The sequence below is a fragment of the Canis lupus genome, chromosome 19 (assembly GCF_048164855.1).
Source record: "Canis lupus baileyi chromosome 19, mCanLup2.hap1, whole genome shotgun sequence".
In the NCBI taxonomy this organism is placed as follows: Eukaryota; Metazoa; Chordata; class Mammalia; order Carnivora; family Canidae; genus Canis; species Canis lupus.
Genome location: NC_132856.1, coordinates 20904466 through 20924455, shown reverse-complemented (window position 1 = coordinate 20924455; position 19990 = coordinate 20904466). Strand labels below are relative to the sequence as shown.

General features: G+C 36.9%; 1 protein-coding gene and 1 long non-coding RNA gene across 2 annotated transcripts in view; one reads left to right on the top strand and one right to left on the bottom strand.

The window, feature by feature from the left end:
* Window positions 1-19990, bottom strand: part of SHQ1 (SHQ1, H/ACA ribonucleoprotein assembly factor) — a 101859-nt gene that overhangs the window by 49932 nt on the left and 31937 nt on the right. The window contains exons 7-9 of the mRNA XM_072785377.1: window positions 17277-17431; window positions 15421-15474; window positions 12846-12969 (exon numbers count right to left, since the gene is read on the bottom strand). Of these exons, the coding sequence (XP_072641478.1) occupies window positions 12846-12969; window positions 15421-15474; window positions 17277-17431 (333 nt within the window). The remainder of the gene's footprint in view (window positions 1-12845; window positions 12970-15420; window positions 15475-17276; window positions 17432-19990) is intronic.
* LOC140611283 (uncharacterized) lies at window positions 8747-10626 on the top strand. The gene is made up of 2 exons (XR_012012561.1): window positions 8747-9036; window positions 10186-10626. It is a non-coding gene; the product is annotated as an uncharacterized lncRNA (long non-coding RNA).

Genomic DNA, 19990 nt, shown 5'->3' with positions numbered 1-19990 from the left:
AGTCCCGGGATTGAGTCCCATGTCGGGCTCCCAGCAGGGAGCCTGCTTCTCCCTCCTCCTGTGTCTCTGCCTCTCTCTCTCTCTCTATGTCTCAAATAAATAAATAAATAAATAAATAAATAAATAAATAAATAAATAAATATTTTTTAAAAATCAACTCAACATAAAAGTCAACAATGCTATCATTTTAAGATGAGATATCAGATTTCTGGGATTTTGAGGAGACCACATGATCAGAAAGGATAACTTACTAATTACTTCTAACATTAATTTTCATAGATTAAACCATAGAAAGAGATGATAGGGTAATTGTGTCAAATTAATCAAAATTAAGAGAATCAAAGTGTGGTAATTTGCTTCAATACCAGGCTCTGTCAGGAAGTAGCTTAAAGTCACATCCTTAACAATGAACACAAACATACATTAAATTCAATTTTATGAAAGTTTTTCAAACCATCTCACTGTTTTATCCTCAAATTCCTCATAGGGCTATTTAGGCTCCTACATTTCAGAGCTGTAATAAGAATCACATATGAAGTAATTAAGAGTTACTATTTTGAACACAAATTTATGATCCTATATCGATTTTTAAACATTCTTAGTTATTAGAATTACGTATATTATTATTATAGCCACAAACAAAATTAACACAAAGCAAACATATACTTTGTAGATGTTCCCTTTGCCTAGAATGCAAGTCCAATCCTAAGTCACTATCAAGTCTCAAATTAGGCAGTACTGCTTCTAGGAATGGGGTCCCAATTCTCCCTCCAGCTGATAAGGGCTCTTTCAAAATGCCTGCCATACCCATCTAATATGGGAGTTTGTAGCTACCCACTTGCTCTGCACCAAGTACTTTCCACACATTACATCACTTAAGCCCACCAATTAGTTACTGCCTTCCTCACTTCATAGATGAGAAAAGGGAGGCTCAAGGATATGGAATTGGCCAAGATTACAGCTATGAAGCAACAGTCAGGATCTGAAAATAAGTCCATCTGCCTCCCAGCCACTGTGCAATAAATACTGTGTCAGTATCGATCATCTGGTATGGCAAACTCCTGGAAAGGAAAGAACATAGTGGCTCTTCACCTTTTTTCCCTCATCTAGAACAATGTCTAGCAAATTGTAGGATCCTGTTTGGTAAAGCTGGTTGCTAATAAAGTCTGGAGTATAAAGACTAAGTTCAGAAACACTTGGTCAAACTGCTCAGTTAGTGTCTAGTTATAACACCTGTGTGATCTATGAATTTACATTATTGTGCCATGACAAATGTAGAATATCCAATGTGTTTATACCTTCCTTTATCCTATCTATTCCCTGAAAGAATGTAGTATGCCAACCTTTTTAATATTATTACACCATCAAAAGTTCAAATAATGGATTTAACCCAAGGCTGCTATTTGCCTTTTGTGCTCTAACAGTACCTGCAAGGTTTGCTGGTTTAGAAGGACAGCCTCGACATTAACTCCATTTGCCTTAAAGTCAAAGTAGTGATTGCTTCAGTCTAGAAATATGTAGCAGGATGTCATCAAAACTGCATAATGGTAGTATAACTAATTTCAATTTCTTTTGAAGAGCTGGGCATCCAAATTTAAGATAGAACATTTAAAAACAAAAAACCCATCTATATATTAAGTACAAATGTAGAAAGCTTTAAAAGCTGAAGATTTATGGAAAAAGTCTCTGGAAACAGTTGCAATCTAAACCTGGATTTTAAAAAAACAAAAAATAGGGGCACCTGGGTGGCTCAGTCAGTTATGCATCCAATTCTTGATCTCAGTCAGGTCTTAATTTCAGGATTGTAATTCAAACCTCCCACTGGGCTTTATGCTGGGTGTGGAGCCTACTTATAAATAATTAAATAAATGAATGAATGAATTAGTAAATGAATGAATGAATAAATATTTTAAAACAGTGTTTAAGATTAATTCTACAGGTACAATTTTACCTCAACTATTCTACCTTATGAAGACAGGATGTATCTCAATGCCTGGTAGCTCAACTTCAAATAATTCATTTTAATGTTGTTTTAATTAAGACTGTGAGATTGTTTTTCCAATAGGTATTACTTAATATTCACAGTTCTGACTCATTCTTTGGATTTTGAACTGGGAAAACTAAAATTGTGCATGAAGTCAGAAAGAAGAAATATATAGGAAGAAAGACAACTGGATTCCTCAAATGGCTCATAAAAGGAAAAAACCAACCCAGTCCAACCAGCCTTATGAGTTCCTTCTGACGCTTTGATACACTGATGAGTATGTCAAGGGAAAAAGAACCAACCTTTCTAAAATCCTCCCTGTATTACAGTGAGTGTGTCGTCACTGCTAAATAATGGGCACACTGATAAAATGGAGTTATGCTTCTTTACATTTTAATCATGTATAGTAAATAAAATTTAGTAAAAATGATTAAGTATCCACAACTACATGGAAGTTCAATGCGCACTAAAAGGTTACATGAGAATTTTGATTATGAAATTAAGTTCTTGGAGTTCTGGTTCCAAATTCTAGAAGGCTAAAGAAAGATCATTAAAAAGTCATATTTACATAATCTTGGTGCAGTTCTAGCTGATTTGACTACAATGTAAAAATGGTAACAATTATAACTGTTCTGTGTGGAACAGTTATGCAGCCTGTGGTCAGTCATGGGGGACATGGGTCGGCTTGCCTGGTGTTTGATATTTAATCCAAATCTGTTTCCATGTGTCAACAGAGAGGGTAGATCTTTAGAACTCCTATGGAAGGTAATGAGACAATGACCAGGTAAACACTACAGATGACAAGGGAAGGAGGATAGCAGGTCAGACGGGATCCCACTTGCTTCCTTGCTACTGGTGAAGCATCTGCCCCCATATTCCTTCCCACTCCACACCACCTCGGGCACTCCAGTTCAGACCATATTACCTGCACCTAAACTACCTGTCTCCAGGTAAGAATAGCAGTTTCCTCTCTTGTCTGTGCCACTCATCTCACTCCTCAATGACTGTCCTGTGTTACTGCTGCATGAATGTGACTTTGTGAGCCCATCACACACATTGCAGCAGTACCTTCGTAAGTAAGGCCCAGTTTCTTCAGCAAGGCCCTGCAGACTCTCCACAATCCTGGCCCAACACACTATTCGTACCTTTTTCCCCACAATTCCCCTCTGCATCCCACACTTTCAGACAAACTAGAATACTGGCTATTTTGTGGACCTAACTCTTATTTTCCTCTAGCTGCTTTTCCTTATCTTGTAGCTTTCTCAGGGAATACCTTCCTTCACTTCTTTTCTACATCCTACACATTCTTTAAGTAGTAACTACCACTAAGCCTCCCTCACTAGGCCCATGCTGTGTGCTTCTTCCTTATCAAGCCCTCATCTCTACTCAAAAGCACCCTATTGGGTTCACAGAGAGGTATGACACTGGAATCCTATGACCCATCCCCTACATTCTGACTAGGTTCTGGCTGAAGAGAGTAGCACAAAGTTAAGTGGGGAAAAAAGGTAAGGGATCTGCCTTGTTTTTGTGTTTTTGGTTTTTTTTTAAAGATTTATTTTTTTATTGGTGTTCAATTGGCCAACATACAGAATAACACCCAGTGCTCATCCAGTGAAGTGCCCACCTCAGTGCCCGCCACCCAGTCACCCCCACCCCCCGCCCTCCTCCCCTTCCACCACCCCTAGTTCGTTTCCTAGGGTTCGGAGTCTTCCATGTTCTGTCTCCCTTTCTGATATTTCCCACTTATTTTTTCTCCTTTCCCCTTTATTCCCTTTCACTATTTTTTATATTCTCCAAATGAATGAGACCATATAATGTTTGTCCTCCTCTGATGGACTTATTTCACTCAGCATAATACCCTCCAGTTTGTTTTTAAGGTTTCTAGGCATAGCTACTCAAGTGATGCAAGATATGTCCCACCTCCTTCTGCCATCTACTCCTGGAACCCATAAGGTTGAGGGTCAGTCTCAAGCTGGGACTGAAAGAGCAGAGATCTGGTGCAAACCCTCAACGCAGCTGGAAACTGGCAGGTGTAAGAGGGTGTGAGAAAAACAGGCTGGCACTTGGAATGCTTGAGAGTCGAAATGAAAAACTTAGGACCCACACAGGTGGACTCTAACGTGCCATGGCTCTTAGGGTATTATTTACCACCTCTACTTCATTGTTAATACTTTTACTTTTGAAAAATCTTATCTTAAAGATCACTGCTTTCTAATTCTTTTTAAGTTCCCCAAATGTGCAATGCTACAGAACCACATAGCAACAACAGGCTACGAATGGGGCATATGTGTATCCAGTTCACACAGGCCTCATTACTCCTGACTGTCTTAATCCCTGCCATTGTAACTCACTCATCTATTTGGACAAGAAGGCATCTCAATTCACTTCTCCTAATGTTGAGGAACCTACCCTTATGGGAACCAGCTAGATCAGCTACATCTTACCTACAGGGAGTAGAGGAAAAAGCTGAAGTGATCCCCTTCAATACTGGCCAGTATTTGGGACACAAGGCAGCCAAAGACCTCTGCTCACTCATCAAAGTCTCCCAAAAGTAGCCATAAGTGAACTAGCATAGATGTATTCCAATAAAGCTTTACTTGGGCACTAAAATTTGAATTTCATATAAATTACATGTGTCATCAAACATATTTTGATTTTTCGTTCAACATTTAAAGACATAAAAAACATTTTTGGCTCACAGGTCATACAAGATGCCTTTGGATTTGGCCTGTGAGTCCAGTTAACTTCCTAAGGGACTTTCCTCTTTGTATCTTATAAATACTTATATTTTGTATCTTTCCTTCGTTTTACCATTACTGCTACATAATAAACTCCTTAAATGCTAAGGCCAAGTCATATATATTCCTGTAACTCTTTGCTGATACTGTTATGATGCCTTAGAGAGAGAAGGGATTTGATTTATGTATGTTGCATAAGTGTCTCCAGCTTGTTATTTTTCAGTATTAATTCCTATTTAAAGGAACTCTAAATTGCAAGAATATAATTCTTCCATGTTTTCTAGATAACATATGAAGTACTATTCAATGAATTTCATCTAGACCTGACCCTATTACTATGATTAGGGTAAAATAAAATGGTTCCTCTTTGTTCTCCCAGATTTGTCTTAAATATATACAATTTTCTGCCTTTATCCTCCTTAAAAGAAGCAAACTTAAAGTTACTTCCTTGAAAATTCAAATGAATAAAAACAATCTCAAAACTGACTTTAGATTTATTAAACAAGGCACTAACTATAGAAAATAATTTTAAGCCATAATATCAAACCATGTAACTAACCTGGTTTTCCACACTGCTCAGCTCCAAAACTGCAGAAATTACAAAATTTATCTTAAATAGTATTAGAAATATAATACAGATTTCAACTGATTATATCTGAGTAAATATTTATGAGATCAGTTGATTTTTTTGAGCTATACCCACCAGTACATTACTATATAACTCAAATTTCCAAAGAACACTAACATAAATATTTCAAGTGATTTTTTTGGTAGCAGAATAACCATAGGCTCTTAATCATCTGTGACAATTAAAAGGCAATTTATTATCTGTAAACCATACAGGAAATGCTGCCCCCTACAGAGTATTTTAAAACAACGATGGTTTTACATAAATGCAACTCAGACTTACCATGAGAGCAACTTTTTAAAAATTCTAGTGATTAACAGTACTTACTGGTTAACAGGATTATTGGAGGAAAAAGGAATTCTATAAAGATGACTGGAATTTTATTTACCCTCACCTTTGTGTTTATGCTCATATACAATATCCTTCTATACATAAGAGTGTATGTATAAACCCACAAAGGCTCCAAGGACAAACAATATTGATAAATAGAAAGAATGTGCCAATTTAAGAGACTAGAAAACACAAATTTCGGCTCCGAGGAAGACACTAACCAGGAATTTGCTTCGCCACATGGTAGGACAATCCAGGGAGAGAGAAAGAACAAGGATCAGTTCCGTCGTGACCACACAGCAGAGCCCTATCCTCCTCTTACCCATCTCAGCTGCAGCGCACGTGCTCCGGAGCTCTGAAGCCCTTGGTTTCTGGATCAGCTGGTACTCAAGTGGTTAGCAGAAACAGGCACAAACGGCACTTCAATATTTTATTTGAATTCCATGCTATTTAAATTTCCTGAAAGCACTAGGACTGCTCCATTCTTAGAAACATTTTAACTGGAATGGGGAATTGACTAGGAAATAAAAAGCTCAAGAACAATTCAGGAGAGGAAGAGAACATAAAGTAAGAATTTCCTCCTGTATAGGGGAAGGGAATAAAGTGATAATCATGAAGAAGTAGAGAAACCAATTCTGGTGAACCAGTTAACTCAGACAGGAAAGGGAACTAGATTTAGAGGCTGTGTAAGGCAAGTCTCAGGATCGGAGAGTCTATCAACTTGAAATAATCGCTGATGAAACCACACTATTCTATGAACTTCTTCACACTGTTCACTCATAATATTTAGAATACTTCCCTCCATTCTACTGTATCTAAATACCACTCATCCTTCAAGTCCCAATTCAAATCTCATGTCTTAAATGAAGCTTTCTCTGATTCCTATTGAAACAGCCCTTCTTTTTTGAACTATTTCATCCACATTTCATGTACCATACTTAACCACCATCTACCATGTATTTTGTTTTTGATGGATATCTTAGCTCCTCTATGAGCACGTATACTCCCCAAATACAGTACCCAAGTCTAATTCATCTTTCTGCAGCTCTCTGTATTTACAAGGTACTCCACACATAATAAATCGCATTTTTGTGGGTACTGACGAAATACCTGTTGAATGAATAAATACATGAACTCATCAACCAATTAATAAGTACTTTAGAATAATAGGAAACAGGAGTAGGAACTGAGAATCAAAAGTCAAATAAGGTAGAGGCTCCATTCCGTAGGAGGTTACATGTTTTAAATGACAACATGAAGGCAAGCCCATTACCCTGACTTTACACTTTCATTCAATGTATTTCTTCTGTGAACTACTTACCACAAAAGCAATTTAAAAAAAATCCTAATATTTGTATAATTCCATACCACCCCTACGAGAATCTTAAGCTCCCTGAGTGCATGAGCCACAGTTCCCCTATTCACGAGTATACCTCCAGACCTAGCTCAGCACCTTGACATAGTAAGTGCTCAACATTGGCAAGTAGCTTGCAAAATAATTTTACATAATGTATTTGAGAAGTAAAAATTAGAAAGTCTAACAGTTCTTTAAAATGTCCATAATAGGAAACTCATAAAAATTAAATACAAAATGGGGTACCTGGGTAGCTCAGTTGATTGAGCATTCAACTCTTGATTTCAGCTCAGGCCAGCATCTCAGGATCATAAGATTGAGCCTGGTACTGAGCTCTGTACTGAGCATGGAGCCTGCCTGAGATTCTCTCTCCCCTTCTCCCTCTGCCTCTTACCAACTCCTCCCCAAACCTTGCTGATGCAGGAGCTTACGGTCTCAATCAATCAATCAATCAATGAATAAATGAATGAATGAATGAATGAATGAATAAATATTAAATACTGTCAGATAAATGTCAACATTGGAAAATCCTAGTGATTTCATCTTTTAGTTTTCAAATTGGGAGTAATTTCTACAACTCAATGAAAAGAAGCACTTGCTAAACTGACTTTGGGCTAAATAGAATTTAAGTGGTAAAAACCAATTCATCTCTAAGGTCGCATCAGAACTCAGAGTTCACACAATACACTTGCCATACCCCAATTTCTTGGACAATCATTTTTCTTAAAGAAAAAGAGCAGCTCCAAGCCCTGTCCTACGATTCTTGTCTTTCACATGGACTGAGATTATAGCTATCTACAGAAGGACCAAATAAGGCAGTCATTTCTGAAAAACTGATTGTTAAGCCCAATAAACACTAATATGTAAGGGCTATTAATTATAGGAAAAACCACTTTTTAGTTGGTAACAAGAACTAATCTCATGAAGGCTGTTCCTAGAGTTATAGCCTACCTTGGAGCTACTAGGCATCAGACCTCAAACATTTATAGAAAGGTAGGTTTCTGTTAGCCTTCAAAACAAAACAGAACTGGAAGGCCTGGCTGGCTTGGTTGGTATAGGATGCAACTCTTGATCTCAGGCGTTTGAGTCCAAACCCCATGCTGGGGAGAGATTACTTAAAAATAAAATCTTTAAAAAAACAAAACAATGGGCAGCCTGGGTGGCTCAGCGGTTTAGCACTGCCTTCAGGCCAGGGCGTGATCCTGGAGACCTGGGATTGAGTCCCACCCACGTTGGGCTCCATGCTTCTCCCTCTGCTGTGTCTCTACCTCTCTCTCTGTCTCTCATGAATAAATAAATTTAGAAATCGTTTAAAAAAATAGGACAAAAAAAAAAAAAAACCTGATTTCAAACATATGTTTTCATCAGCCAAAAAATCTATATAACTGTCTGAACAGGAATTACAAGGTTTCCACAAAATGGTGAATATACTTAAATTTAAAACATTGAATTATAGTGGTTAAGAGCCCACACTTAAAAAAACCAAAAAGCTTTTTATGAAGGCAAATCATGTGCAAAAGGAGACCACAGGATGGTGAGCTGCCACATATGCATCACCAGCTTCACACAGGTACCAACTTGTGGCCAACCTGGCCACACCTGGCCCACTTCCCCCCAAGACCTCTGGGATATTCTAAAATAAACCCCAGGCTTCCTATAATTTCATTTACAACTATTTCCACACTTCAAAAGGCACAAACTTTTGAGTCCAACTTTTGATTTGGTGTCAAATCCAGGCTCTACCAACAAATAGCTTTGTGACCCTGGACAAGTGACTGAACTTCTCTGAGCCTGTCTTCTACCTGCCAAATGGGAAAAGTAATCCTCCAGGATTACAGTATGGACGAAATGAGATAAGGCATCTAAAGTATGGAACCTAGCACTGGCCCACAGGAAAGAGTTACTGTGGCAACTGTGGTTATTATTACTGTACTAGCACAGTAAACCAAGATTCTTTCTGACTCATTTCCAATAGCCCCACAAAGGACAAAGCAAATAGCAAGTATATGTATATATTAAAAAAAGATGCTAACCTCTCTATGCTAAATTTAGACTAACAAAACACTGATGATTTACGACCCCCTGGCCCAACACTGATCCCCAGGAGTTTAAGGCAAAGAAGTCAAGAATAATCTCTTTGGCTAAGACTGTAGTACTATGGATTTCAACCAGCCTCCATGGGAGAGGGGAAGAATTACTTTCCTGTCAACCTAAACCAAGAGAAAGGGAGGTTTGTTTTTTTTTTTTAAAGATTTATTTATTTATTTATCATAGACAGAGAGAGAGAGAGAGAGAGAGAGAAAGAGGGGGGGGCAGAGACACAGGAGGAGGGAGAAGCAGGCTCCAAGCCAGGAGCCCGACCTGGGACCCGATCCCGGGACTCCAGGATCGCGCCCCGGGCCAAAGGCAGGCGCCAAACCGCTGAGCCACCCAGGGATCCCCCTGAGAAAGGGAGTTTTAAGAGGGGCCTTAGACAGTGTAACCTACCACCTCTGGCAGTTGTAGGGTACAAAGATTGGTATCTGCCCCACACCTGATAAAAGCCCCCTATCGAGAAGCAGGAATAGGTAGCCTGTGGTGGCTATGTAGAAAGAAGCCTGCTCTGGAAGCAAATGGTACTTCCTGCAATAGCAAAGAGGAGCCTCCTCTCCCCGGTGCTGGCTTCCCAACCTGAGGCAGCCCTGAGATGGGAAAGGGAAGATTTACTTTTTTAATCAAGTTCAAAGAGGACATTTTAAGTACTTAAAAGAGACCCCTATAATTTAAAGTGATATAAAAATTTACAGAATATCCATTATATAAGATAGGTATGTATGTGATATGATATTTATAGGATATATATTCCATCCAGAAACAATAAAAGAACAGAAAGAATGAGTTCAAAGGGAGAACTGAGAGAAAAAAATTAAGTTGTTTCCCATGATGTTCAGCACCTTCAATGTAATAGTTACATTATATGTTCAAAAGCTGAGCAAGAGCAGAGTGAGGAATGTCATCATAAAGATTAATGAAATGCAGATATTAGTACGAATAATAAACCGTATGAAGTGTATAATCAAATATTAAACTATGCCACTTCTAAACAGAATAAAATTTCAAGGCATATTAGAAAAGCTGTTCTCTTTTCATCTCTTTTTTCACTTATTTTCAGTGAGTAACCACAGCTAAGTGATGCTCTCATCAAGGATTCTACCCACGTCTTCCCAAAAGAATGGAACAGGGGGAGGAAGTGAAAGTTGCTCAAGACACAGGACAGAAACAAAAAACAGGGATGATCATGTGGCCTAAGGTTACTGATCAGGGACAGAAACTCCATGCACAAGTACTGTGTTAAGCACTAAAATAGTCCTTAAAGGGGCAGAGCGGGTTTTCTGCCCTAAGGAATTTGGAATAGACATGTAGCGACAGTGAGAGATCAATGTACACAGTCCCCACAGAGGTAGAGAAGCGGTGGGAGAAGTAACACAAGATTGAGACTAACTCAAAGCGCGGGAAAGAATTCTTGTGAAGGCTCCTGTGAAGTCAAGGCAAAGCAAATTCATGGTTCTTTTAAAAACTCAAATCTTAAAATAAAATGAAAACTCAGATCTTAGTCAATCTATGATAATGAAATATTCTATAAATTCTGAAGTCTTGATACATTGGTTTTGAAAGCTCCTTCCAATTATGATCAATATTTCTTAAGGGGGAGAGTTGTTACTTTCAAACTATGGAAGCACTGAACTGACCTTTCTCACGAAAAGTGTGATCACATGATTACATTTTGAATTATAAGTAGGCACAAATACATTCTTGGAAAATACTGAATGCTACAGAACTACCCCTGCTTCAATTACAGGGTATCTAAACAAAACGAGATTCTTCAATAGCAAAAATGGCATCCCTGTGCCATCCACCTATACCAACACAGCTTACGACCCACATCCAGAGCTTGTCCTCCCCATAGCTTATGGTATGAATTCTAGACAACCCAACTCTCTGTTTCAGCACTAACTAACCATGACCCAAATTAGCCTCAGAACATGCTTTGTACAGTTTACAGAGACTTCAGATTCTTTTGCAACAGACAGACCTCTGGTGTGTTACCTAAGGTTTGACGTTGCTACCAAGACACAGCTGATAAAAAGTCAAAAGTGATAATGATGAAAAGTCAAGTCTCAATTTCAATTCTCACCTACTAAACTGTTTGAGTAATTGATTACCACATAATAAGTCAATGCAATCAAATTTATTTCTGGTCATGCAATCACAGAACTGATTACTTTTCAAATGAAAATCCAGAGAACTAGATTAGTTCCCAGAATAAAAAGCAGCAACCATGCGCACGAGTGTGTGCACACTTGCACACGCACGTACACACACACACACACACGGGGGTTTTGCCAGTTTTCCATCTGGAAACCATGATGTAACAGGATAATCGCAAACTCATTCTCACTATATAAATCTGTGAATAATGAGATCATCTAACATGACTTAAACAAAAAATTAATTATGATGACATGTAACTCAAGTTCAACAGTCATTTATAATAGGTTGATTTTCCAAGGCAATGTTTTGCAACTCAAGAAATATCTTAGAAGCCAAGAAGAAATAACAGGAAAAAAACCAAAGCAGTTTCTTTCCCACCAACAAGATCGATTTTTCAAAGGTAGTAGCTCTGCAATCTTATGAACAACAATTCTTCAAAACAAAATACAGCCAGCCTAATCCAAGTGGATTACTAAAAAAGGTATCTTTCATTTAACTATAATTCATTTTTAGAATTATTATCTGCCTTAAAAGAATCTACTTCAAATATGATTTTTCCCCCTAGGACAAGGTGATAGGTTACACAAAAGTCAAAGAAAAACATAGGTATACTTCTAGAAGGGGACAAAAGATTAGAGATGGGATTCTTCCTCTTAAGCCAATGATGTTACCTGGGTGGTAAAGGGAAGGGCGTCCTTACTTTCCCTTCTTATCCTGAAGTCTGAAAACTAAGCCCCAGAAGTATCTTAATCTAAGGACAAAGGAGCAATCAGACTCCCCAAGGGAAGAATATAAGAAATGACCATAAAGGATGGAAAGTGATTTTTAAATAAATGTGCCAGAACTAATCCATACAAACGGATGCCACTACCTTCAAAGTCATTACCTTGGAAATTATATACTTCATCCAATGATGCTGTTAGTCACTTTGGAATTTGTTTCAGAGCTCAACATTTTCCACATCCTTAAAACTAGCAAATATTTGTCTTTTCCAGGTTAGATTTGGCAATAGTCAAAAGTCCTCAGAGTAAATGTGTTTTCTTTGGAAAGCCTTTCCTGACATCCCAAGTCCGGGTTCTGTGTCCCCTCCCAGTGATCACTATGTCCCTGGACAGAGTGCTTTTCACTCTATGATGGAATTGCTTACTTATTTGTCATCTGTCCCCCTGGGAAAACTGTAAACTGCATAAAAACAGGGAATATATCTTATTATTACTATTATACCCATAATCCTAGTGTAATGCCTAGAAAACTGCAGACATCCAAGAAATAATGAATGATGCAATCCACTATACTACAAACTGGTTTGGAATACTATGTGAACCTTCTCCACCAACCCTTCCAGCATCTCTCAGGAAAGAGTACCACACCTCACTTGTGATTATATATCTACAGAGAGGAATTATTACTTTATATACCTGAGGGGGGAGAAGTGATTGAATTTGATGATTTTCATTACTCATTTATGCAGAGAAAAGCAAAACTCACAACATCCTCACTGGCTAAAAACATAACTTTTCCACTCTCAAATTTGCAAGCACAAGAATATCTTTATCTTACCCAGTTGCAATATCTTTATAGTGTCTCTGTAGGCTTTCATCACCAGCTTGAAGTGGCGATAAAGTGGGTAGCACAAAACTCTTCTTCCAAAAGACACAAGGATTTCATGAACATTGGTCCAAGTCTGTGAAGCAGAGTTTAAATAAGTAATCATTTCCATATTATATAAACAAAAGGACACCAAGTAATATGAAGCTACTCTCAATTAAAAACTCTAAGTTTGGATCACCATGAAGCCACACAAGAGGGAAATACAAAACCATGAAATGAGATTCTTTTTGTATACCTTACATTAAAACACTTAATTGCAGTCTTTGTAATTTCTCATACTTTATCAAGATATCACAAATGCTCCCCAAAAATCACATATGCAGCAGGAAAGTTTTAGAAAGTCTTTTAAGAATTACAAATATGAATCTAAAACACATGGCACTAACAAAATGCAGATGCACATAAAAGACACTGTTAAATAATATACGTTTCATATTTTTGTCCTTTAGGACTATTCAAGATAGTGTAGATGAAAGATGTGGAACTCCAGTGAAGTGCATTCGCAGTCTCCTACCTCTCCCTCTTCTACTCTTTTTTTTAGTGCTTCGGGCATAAGTAATACTTGGTAAATACGTGGTATTTACTTCAGTAATTTGTTTTCACTTATTAAAGTGAAAAGTGACTTCTTGAAAAAAAGTATTTTATATTGAATAGTACCAAACTGAAACCATCAGCAATTCAAAACTTACTGATATCACTTTGTGCAAAATTGTTTATTGGATTTTGAGTAAAACTGTAACTGGTATATAAAACTTAAAATATAAAAAGTAAAACTAAGAGAGAATAATTTCCATGTATGTTAATCCTTAACAAATGAGAGATCTGGTTGAGAATATAGAGTACCTGACAAAGAACAGTTTATAGCTAAAAAGAATTATAAACATTTTTAAAATTCTACCGAAAACTAAATACTTTAATAAGTTTCACATAGCTTTTTATATCTCTGGCAATTCTAAGTTATCTCAAAAACAATAAAAATTTCAAAGTAAAATCATGAATAGGTGAATTTATTCACGTAGATTTTAATAACTGAGCTATGAAATTATTTAGTCACCAACTACTTTGTTTTCAACCTAAGTAACCAAAGCAATCATTAAAAAACCAGTTTTTCCATTATATGCTGATCACAGAAATAAGAAGAACCCAAGTGAAATCTAGAGAGCAGTGCTCCTCCATCTGTAATATGCATATGAATCCCTGGAGACCTTGCTACAGTTTCTGCTTCAGTGGGTCTGGACTGAGATTCTGTCTTTCTAACAAGCTCCCAGCCAAGGATGCTGGTCGATCCACTGGTTCATGGAACATTCTTTGGAGTAGCAAAATTTTCTGACAGAGCTGAATGTCTCAATTCTTGTTCAAGTCTTATCTATTATTTGAATAAACAGCCCTGGATTTTACAATTTAACCATCTCTGTACCTAGGATTTAAAGTGGAAAAAAAAAATAGCACTTAATTGATGAAGCAATTATCAGTTATTTAAATTGACACTTCTTTTAAATGCTAGCTTTTCTTCCTTCCTTTCTTTTTTTACATAATCTCTACACCCAACATGGGGCTGGAACTGACGATCCCAAGGTCATGGTCATATGCTCCACCGAATAAGCCAGCCTGGTACTTCCCTAAAATGATACTTTCTCAAAGTTCCTATTTATTTATTTCATTTTATTTCTTTTTTAAGATTGTATTTATTTATTCATGAGAGACACAGAGAGAGAGGCAGAGACACAGGCAGAGGGAGAAGTAGGCTCCATGCAGGAAACCTGATATGGAACTTGATCCCGGGTCTCCAGGATCATATCCTGGGCTGAAGGCAGTGCTAAACCGCTGAGCCACCCAGGCTGCCCTAAAGTTCCTATTTAAATTACTGTTTTGGTGTTCAACAATTTGTTCAGAGCTAGTACATTTTAAAATATCTTTTGATAAGACTTACACAACTATTTTCTAGGAAAGAGATATAAAAACAATGATTACTAGGAGAGTTATCAGCTCTGACCATACTAATTGTAGGACCTAAGATAAGATATTTAAACTATATGATCTAAGTTTCCTCATCTGTAAAATAGCAGTAATACTTATCTTACAGACTTATTAGAAGGAACAGGAGACTTAATATATATAAAATGCTTAGCACAGTCCTGATGGTCAGGAAATGGCAGCTAGTAGAACTATCACCTAGGTTTGATACCCAACTTTGAGCTCTGAGCCAAAATATATGCCAACTTACAAACATGCTCTAACTCCACCCTACTTGTTCCCCCAACAGACTACATGTGATTCTTCCTCCAAAGGGTGTTCTCCTGCTCCCAAATTCCACAACACCTTCCCTAGCTTCATTTGTATACTATGATTAGTGGAATAGTTACAAATGCAATCAGAATTTTATTAAAGGTGGGGGAAATTTTGTATAATAAAGTTTCCACTTTTAGAAGTTAAGAAATTGCTTGAATTACACCCAAAATGAACTAATGGCAAAAGAAAAATAACTTTTTAAATAAATCTAAAAAATTACAACTGAAAATCATACCTCAAACCAGCAGAGTGTGGAACTCAGTTTTCTAATATTCCATGCAGATTCAACCTTTATTTGTTTTGGAGAAAAGAGTATTGTCATTTTAAAGGTAAAGTCATTCTAAAATAAAGCAAATATACCCATTTATCCAACTAGTTTCTCAGGAGCACTGACATACGTTAAGAACTGAGAAGTGTCCATGACTGGAAACAAATAATTGCTTTGCAGTAGCTATCAAAGGCACGTTTCTGCCTACTTTCCTTGGGATTTCACAAAGTAAAGCTTTTCCAATGATAAGAGTACCAGAACATAAGAGCAAATAAGCAGGGGCTTTGAAACTAAAAATTAAAGCAAAGCAAGGCTTGCTCAATTTCTGTCCTTCTCAACTAAGTTACTTGCCTCCCAAACATTCTATAAATAATCTGCCAAAGGACTCAAAGATAATGCTCAAGTGCTGACTGAGGCACTTAAAAAGCTGCTCAAGAATGTGGCCTTTCAGAAAATGCTTATGAGAGAGTAAGTACATTCTAGAGAAGGTCTTGAAGTTGCAAGACTTCATGATGTCAAATATGAGAATAAAAGAATCAAAAATGGCAAATTTTATTGAGCATAACTGAACACTCTCACTCATCTCCTTAAGCAATAATGTGAAGTACTTTCTTTGTCAAAGAACATTTTTTTTTCAATTATAGTATCCTTAAAAGATGAGTGGAAACAAAAAACATTTCCAGCTATATTATGCCCTTGATACATTTATTAATATTCATTTTGGAGTCAAATGCAAATCTCAAGAGTCACCTTTGAAGTTTTCAGAATAATAACAACAGAAAATTTGGCACATATCAAATTCTAATCCTATACACTAATGCTATGATGTTGAGAAAAGCAGATTAAATAATATACATCATGACCCAATTTAAATACACATACACACAAGTACACAATAAAAAACTGGAAGGGAGGTATCTCCTTGTAACACTAGTTATTTCTGATTGGCTGAGATTACAGGAAATTTTAATTATTTTCTTCATATGTATATTTTTCCTTTTATGCTGATATGAATTATCTGTGTAATTTGTAAAAAAGGAAAGCATATGCTCAGCTGGAAAATAACCCTTGAGCAAGTACAATTATAAACAGCTGCAGGGGCACATTAACTGGAAAGACTTTTTTTGGCTTTCCAACCTTTTTTAATCATACAATCACTGATACAGGTAAGGGGACGTTTAGCTCTTCATTTACAAATCAAATGTGGATTAAGAAGAGAGAGAACAAATTTTATATTATTTTTAAAAAGACCATTTAAGAAATAATGTACTTCATAAAAGGTTTTACTTTTTACAAGATTTCTTTTGATAGCAAAAAAGACGTGATTCAAGTTTTTAAAAATGTGATTTACATAGAATTTTCTCAGAAGCAAATCTACCATATAAATTAAAGGACATCTGTGGATAAATGCTCAGATTCCCTTTTTTTGTAAAATGCTATACCTTGTGTCTGCTAATGGGACAGCTTGGACAGAGGCTATAAACAGGTATGGTAAAGTTTACCTCTTGTCAATGTCAAGTGTCATGTGGAAACAGCTCTTTTCTTTGGACAAGCCATCTCCTAAGAGATAATCTTTCTCTACCCTCAGCTTTCTTGCCTCGCTCTACTTGGTAGACACTGATACCCAGAGAGAAGAAAAAAGATCAAGCAAGCATTATGCGTTCACATTGGTACTCACCACCGACACACACATGCAGCTCTGCCAGGAGCATCCCCTGAATTACTAATCACAATGGCTCCTACTCTCGACAGGAGGAGTGATGTCTCACAGTTTATTTAGTCTGGTCACTTAAGCCAACATGCATAGACATACGTGCACTTACATTCCTCTCTCCTTCAGTGACACAAGTTTCATAGCAATATGCCAGCAAGATATCAATCAAACCGTAGTATACTTGGCGATGAGCTCTCTTGTCCAGTAGGTAAGATTTATTGACAAATTTTCGCAGCTGGTATTTCTCTTCTTCAGAAAAAGATACTAGGGGGAAAAATGCATTTCAAAATTAAATGTTCCATTCAGTTTTGTAAAACCCCCAGTGTGAAGGATTTGTCAAAATTAGAACTTCGATTATAGAAACTGAGGAGTTAACTCTGAATATAGAGAGAACTTTTAAATTAGACTTCACAGTTTTATTAAGGGCTGTGTATCTGCTCAAATATCTATTCCTTATTTCTAGGATCCCGCTTTTGGCTATACTCTCCTGTATTCAAGTCATCTAAATCCTGGAGCTGTTTACTTTAAAATAAAAAGACAGTATAAGAACAGAAAAAATAATAGCTAAATAAAGCACGCCATAAATACCCATTATCCATTTTGAAAGTTCTAAACAAAGAAATAGGAATATTCCCACACTATAGTCAACATTAAGGGCAAAGTACTTATTGATATTCTTTATACACAGGAACAAAGTGTTACATCACACATATTTGAAGAGGGAAGATGGTTCTTTTCGACAGTGTCTTTTCTTCTTTGGCTTGTCACCCTGTTTCCATCTTCACTGTCAGCCTTGCCCACACTAATAACCTAGCATATATCATTTCACATTTTCTCTATTATATAATGCTATACAGACACAAAAACATATCAAGGGAATTTATATCTTCCCCCCCATGCACCCCGCCAAAGAATTTGATTATTTTTCTCCATCTAGCCTACCTCACTCAGTATTTCTGGCAAATCTCTCCAAGTCAATTGGCACTTAGCTAATTTTTGTAAAGGAGTAGAATATTCCATGGTGTAGTATGCTCTATCCAACCACTCCCCCTACTGATGGGCATCCACTATGCTTCCAGTTCTCTGCCCCTGTTAATGACACTGCATAAATGTCCGTAGCACATGTCCCTGGATACTGGAAGCTTTATTTCTGATAGTAAATTCCCAAGAGTAGATTCACTGAGCTAAAAAGTGCATCTGTTTTTTAAAAATACTTCATTTAAAGGCTACAACTCTCCTTCTTTTTAATGGTCATGGACACAAGTTCTCTTTCCTACACACATCCCTCACACTCAGCAATAAATGTAAGAGCTTCTCCTACTCATTTCCAGTTTAACAGATAGGAAGTATCCGTGGTAGGAAAAATTCTAAGATGAGACCCACTGAGTCCCATCGCTTGAATGTGGGCAGAACCTGTGACTTGCTTCTATCAAAAAGAATATGGCAATGGTGATGGGATAGTCACTGTCATGATTATGTCTCATTAAGAGCAGACTGGAGCCAGAGGCTTGCCGATGGTTTTGAAGAATTACAATGCCATGATGTAAGAGGGCTGTGTGGCAGGAAACTGAACGGGGGGCGGGGGGGGTGCTCTGAGATCGAAGAGTGGCACAGCAATTGAAGTCTGCCAACTATTATGTGAGCCTGGAAAAGGACCCTTACTCCAGAAAAGAACATAGCTACCAAAACACATTTAAAAAAAGAGAGAGACAGAGAGAAGATACCCAAATTTACCTATAGCCTTATAAGATACTGAGCTAAGTAAGCAAGTCCAAGTCCTAAGCCATAGAAACTGAGTAAAATTAGAAGAGTTTCTATTTTGTGGTAATTTGTTACACAGCAAGAAAAACTTCATACAGTGATTTATCACTGTTACTGCAGTTAGTATTTTTCTAACTGCTGAACTTTGAGCATTACTTTATAGATGTGTTGGCAACCTGTGAATGAACCATTTAAATGTGTTTTGCCCATTTTTTTCTATTGGATGGCTTGTCAAATTTTTAAGAACTCATAATCATAGATATGACCCTCATCATACCTCCAAATCTATTGCATTCTCCCAATGACTTTGTGAGATCTTTTGCCAATGAATTATTTATTTTTTGTGTAGCTAAATATGTGCATCTTTAAAAAAAAAAAAAAAACAGACTCTGGATTTACAGCCTTCAATAAGGCTTCCTCAACCCCTGAATTGTACATGAAAGCCTCTCAGCTTTTCTTAAAATTTATGATTTCCTTTTAAAAATATAAGTCTTTAATCCATCTGGAAGTTACTTTTTTCATATTTTAAGATTTCGGTTAATTCCAGATGAATAGTTAATTGTGCCAACACAGTCTGGTCAGTAATCCATCTTTTCCCACTGTACTGAACCACCAACTTTGTAAAACAGATATGTTGCTTTTCTTGCTAAAAATTACCTCCAAGCATTTTCAACTTTTGTGATTGTAAATACAACATTTTCCCCCATTTCCAGTAAGCTATTGAGAGGAGAGAGAAAATATTTCTTTTCACATACCCTCTTAACCAATGTTTGGCTACCCAGACCAAAAAAACTAAAGTCCTTAATAAATGCTAATAAGAAAAAAAGAAAAAGTTTAGGTCAACATTAGTAAGGTAAGCAAGTGTGAGACTAAAGTTCCTTCTAAGTTTCCTTTGATGTCTATAATACAGGTAAGCTATCAAGTTATCTATTTTTTCACATTAAAATATAAGCATTATCAGTTATTACCATACCTGCAAAGTAAAATACATCTGGTCTTAAAGCAAGATTTATGGAAAGAGTAACAGCTAACCACACACAAGTACTCAGTTCCTGGCCAGTG